This window comes from Hippocampus bargibanti, linkage group LG02, assembly GCF_051943395.1.
Source record: "Hippocampus bargibanti isolate YZ-2025 linkage group LG02, ASM5194339v1, whole genome shotgun sequence".
Classification (NCBI taxonomy): Eukaryota; Metazoa; Chordata; class Actinopteri; order Syngnathiformes; family Syngnathidae; genus Hippocampus; species Hippocampus bargibanti.
In genome coordinates, this window is record NC_142735.1 from 28,869,988 (window position 1) to 28,875,000 (window position 5,013).

Here is a 5,013-nt window from a genome sequence, read left to right on the forward strand (position 1 = left end):
TCCCCCCTCCCACCCCCCCCCCCGAATGCTGTGCGAGTGAGATGCTGTCATGCTGGAGAAAATTGTCGTACACGTTTGTTAAGAAACAGTTATTTTGTATCTTTATGTTGTGCAATGCTGCTCCGGCAAATAAACATCCTACCTATATTTTTTTCCATATATCACCAGCAGTGGGTGGTAAAGAGTTGACCCCTGGTCATCGCTCCTAGTTTGACAAGGATTGTGTGCGCGTAACAAAGCATGAGCGTGCCTCATTCAGTTTCTCAAAAAGACGACACCAGAGTAAATAGATGAGCAATATTTTTATTTGCATTTTACATCTTGCGTACTTTCCTGCTGGTGACCAAGGTGCTGTGATTGATCACTCCTCTACTTTGGCCTCTGGTGGGTGACTACCCGCCCTGTCAAAGAAGAATAGCAAGTTAAAGACACCAATTTCCTCAAATAAGACAGATCCACTTACCATCTCTACGCATATATAATCCACAGAGAGATACTTTGGAAGTGTATCGCATGGCTCTGGCAATCCCAGAAAATCGGTGTCCGCTGTAATGGTGCATGTGCGAGGATATCTGTCTCGGTAACACCTGTGAAGACAATGAAAGGACAGTTCAAATAAAAGACTCACACACATCTGACACATTGTAATGAGTGACGTGTACCAATCCAGAAGTCGACGTGAAGCTGTGGTACTCTGACAGAAAGTCATTTGTGAGGGCGTATCAGTGCAGGTATTCTCATCCAGACGGCCATACTTTGCCTTCAGAAACACCAGCCTTCCAGTTTCTGAGGAGGACATGGAAACTCTGAGCTGAACACAATAACAGGTTCTACATCTCTCTCTCTCTCTCTCTCTCTCTCTCTCTCTCTCTCTCTCTCTCTCTCTCTCTCTCTCTCTCTCTCTCTCTCTCTCTCTCTCTCTCTCTCTCTCTCTCTCTCTCTCTCTCTCTCTCTCTCTCTCTCTCTCTCTCTCTCTCTCTCTCTCTCTCTCTCTCTCTCTCTCTCTCTCTCTCTCTCTCTCTCTCTCTCTCTCTCTCTCTCTCTCTCTCTCTCTATATATATATATATATATATATATATATATATATATATATATATATATATATATATATATATACACAGTAAAGTCTCGTTATATCGATATTCAAGGGAGTCCGAAAAAATATCGATATAACCGGGACTATCGATATATCCGACCCTGTTTGCATGTAATTTTCTCCGTGCGTGCATAGAAATAGTATCGATATAACCGGGACTATCGATATATCCGATATCGATATAACGAGACTTTACTGTATATATATATATATATATATATATATATATATATATATGTGTGTGTGTGTGTACGTGCGTGCGTGCGCGTGTGTGTAAAAAATATCACTCACCGCACATTAAAGTATCTATTTCTCCTTCGCACAGGATCTTTGATATTGTGCCTGTGGAAGTAAATGACATTTATATAGATTTATTTATATAGCGCTTTCACAACAGCTGAAGCTGTAACAAAGCGCATTACATGGAAAACTATCATATTTGGAAATAAAGCAGTCACAAAGTTAGTAGAAAGCACCAGGGAGTAAAACAAAGATTAAGTCGGAATTATGCTGAGTCGAATGCCAAAGAGTACAAGTGAGATTTGAGACTGGTTTTAAAGATGGGCAGTGAGGAAGCTTGCCGAATGTTCAGTAGAAGATCATTGCAGAGAGTGGGACCAGCGACGGAAAAGGCTCGATCCCATCTGAGCCTCCGATTAGTTTTTGGCACATCTAACAATGTCTGGTCAGCAGACCTGAGGCGCTGGGAAGGTGTGTAGAGGTGGATGAACTTGGAGAGGTAAGGAGGAGAGAGGCCATTTCAAGATTTGAAGACAATCACATCTTCAAAAGAACTCTAAAATGTATGTGGAGCCAGTGAAGAGATGCCAGACAAGAAGTTATGTGCTCCCTCTTACCAGTACCAGTCAAGAGGCAAGAAGCAGCATTCTGGGCGAGTTGGAGACGCTGCATGGAGGATTGGCTGACTCCAAACTAAAACGCATGACAGTAATCGAGCCGAGATATGACCAAGACATGAATTACTGCTTCAAGGTGCTCATGAGAAAGGAGATATTTTATTTATATCTTAGTTGCCTAAAATGAAAGAAGCTGGGTTTAACAACAGCACCAATTTGTCATGCAAGTTTAAAGTCCCGGTCCAGTTTTTTCTCAGTGGGACATAGATTTGCCAGTCATCGGCATAGCGGTGGAAGGAAATATCATGGGAGCAGGTATAGTGAGAACAACATTGGCCCCAAAATTGAGCCCTTCACACCACGGCAGAGTACGTGACTCAGAGCAGCCAAGGCGAACACAAATCGTGCTATCAGAAAGGTAGGACCTAATCCCGTCGAGAGCACAACCAGTAATGCCCACCAACAAATACTGTGATCTACTGTATCAAACCTAATCAAATTAAAATTGAAGGATGAAAGTGCTACATTGACACTCTGTACTAAAATAATACATCCATGATGAGAAGAATATGCTGCGCAATTACCATAATTAGGGAGACTAAAAAGAAAATAAGACAGCCCGGTCGTGGAGTGGTTATCACGGCAACTTCACAGTGCAGAGGTCGTGAATTCAAATCCTGCCCGGGCCTCTCTAGTTGAGTTTGCATGTTCTCATCAGGCTCGCGTTATTTTTCTTTGGGTCCTCCAGTTAACGCCCTCACTCCAAAAACATGCATGGCAGGCTGATTGAACACTGTTTTTGTCCCTCGATGTAAGTGTCAGAGCGGTTGGTTGTTTTTCTCTGTGTGCCCTTTGATTAGCCGGCAATCAATTCAGGGTGTCCCCGGCCTACTACCCGAAAACAGCTAGGATGGGCTCCAGCGACCCTCTTCAGGGCAAAGCAGTCAGGAAAATGAATGAATGTTAGCCCATGACCTCATCGATTAGTGAGATCCGACAAATATGAAGTATGTGAGAATATACTTTAATGACATTCATCATATTTTATACTAATTTCAAACAATAGCTAAGTGAAAACTATGATGGATTATTCATCATTGTTGGGTTGTCAGAAGCCTGTCCATGTCAGTGAATCATTTAAGGAAATGCTGAGAGTTTCTAAAAACTGGACAGCAGGCCACAAATGGCCATAAATTGTGACCTTGCTACCTAATAACTGAATCGCTGTATTGGCAGAGTAAGATCCTTACCTTTAATTTCTGGGTTACAAGTGTAGGAGATTTGAATGAAGTTGTCAGGTGACCAATTGTCGATGAACATCGTGATGTTGGGCTTTGGCAGGCGGCAATACTTTTCGTCGTTGCAGCTGTAGTATTTGGAGTAGTTTTTAATCCAATTATTTTCTGGCAAATGTTGGTTTCAAAAATGACTTACATAGATTCCACCCAAGTATAGAGGGAAGGATGAAAGCCTGTTTTAGTTGAGATTTTGGCAGACTGCTTGGGATTAGAGCAGTCAGCATCCTCCTTCAAACCGTAGTCTATGGACTTGACTTTGATTCTGAACCCATCAGCTGAAAGACACAAAAAGCAAACACCTCAACACACAAATGCTTTGTCAGTGAGCAAGACAACAGCGTGAGTGTTGGCTCTACATACGACACTTCAGCTCCGGGTTGACTCCTGGGCACGCCACTTCATATAGAAGCTCTTCTAAATGGATACTTGAGTTAAATGCATAATGTTATGTCGTCGTTGAGGTTTCTATACACAACATTACCTGCGGCCGACATCCAACACCATGTTGCAACCAGAACTACGGAAACGGGAAAATACATGCATTGACATTTGAAGGACATCGAATATGATTTGTTTGTTCTTGCTGGAGTACTCACGAGAAACGGTGGTCAGCTTTGTGGAGAACATCTCACTGGTTTAAAGTGACGGTTGGGGAGACAACATTGTATTTATGTTCTCTCCTGTTTATCATAGAACAAACAATGTAAATGTTTCAAATGCAAATATTGAAAATCTCTTAAATTATTAGCAAAAAACTGTTGGCTTTTTGCTTCGTAAAATCCACTTTTCCTTCAGGCAAATGTACTCATGGACTCACACCCTCATACCGAGGGTCATTGGGTCTGTTGTGATCAGGCCCTTGAGAGAGAAATGACTAAGAAAATATTTGTCATTTTAGTCAGCTATGTGAACATACATTTATCTGTAATTAGGTATGATCTTTAAAATGCTAGTTATAATACAGTTAAACTGTCTGTCATAGTTTTGCTGTGCCTATTTTTTTTTTTTTTTCAGCGCCAGCTGTAGTCAAGGTGGCACTTCACCTGTGTCGTTGCACAACAATGTTGCCCAGTTTCTGTCAACTTATTGATCTGTATTGTTTGCGGTCAAGTCTTACTTTATTCAACCTCTATATCTCTGTAATCGTTATTTTTACTGTCTTAAAAAGGTTCCTGACCCCTGCACTATACAGTTCCATTTTGGCTACTGTTGAAAGAGTTCAAAGAGTTAATGGCTTGGGGGAAGAAGCTGTTTAAATGTCTGCTGGATTTGGTGCGCATGGATCGGTAGCGCCTGCCTGAGGGGAGTAGCTGGAAAAGGTGATGGGCAGGGTGCGGAGGATCCAGTAGGATTTTCCGCGCCCTAGTTTGGATTCCTCAAGATGGTGAAAGAAGGTAACGTTCCTCATCAAGTGTTTAATGCTGATGAAACCGGCCACTTCATTCCATCAAGCCATCAACGACCATCACAAAGAAAAATAAAACGACTTTATTATAAAGTACAGTTTATTTCTTTCATTATATATCTTTGCTGCTGTGAAATGTGAATCTCTCCACTGCGAGACTAATAAAGGCCAATCCAATCCAATAATACCATAGCACATTTATTATCCATAAAATAACTTATATTTTGTGTGGTTTTACGGCTTAGAAAATTAGAAAATAGAAAATGATGTTTTATGGGGAATAGCGGAACGGCGGCAAAAAGGACTGTATGTATGTATGTATGTATGTATGTATGTATGTATGTATGTATGTATGT

The 5,013-nt window shown here is 41.4% G+C and overlaps 1 protein-coding gene across 1 annotated transcript; it reads right to left on the bottom strand.

The window, feature by feature from the left end:
• Positions 1-333: 333 nt before the first annotated feature.
• LOC148902347 (L-rhamnose-binding lectin CSL3-like) lies at positions 334-3,756 on the bottom strand. The gene is made up of 8 exons (XM_088991269.1): positions 3,734-3,756; positions 3,613-3,677; positions 3,389-3,527; positions 3,205-3,320; positions 1,389-1,439; positions 663-786; positions 464-587; positions 334-401 (listed from the first exon to the last, which is right to left on the bottom strand). Exons 1-8 carry the CDS (start codon positions 3,754-3,756, stop codon positions 393-395), a joined length of 651 nt encoding a protein of 216 aa, XP_088847395.1. The 3' UTR covers positions 334-392.
• Positions 3,757-5,013: the final 1,257 nt, after the last annotated feature.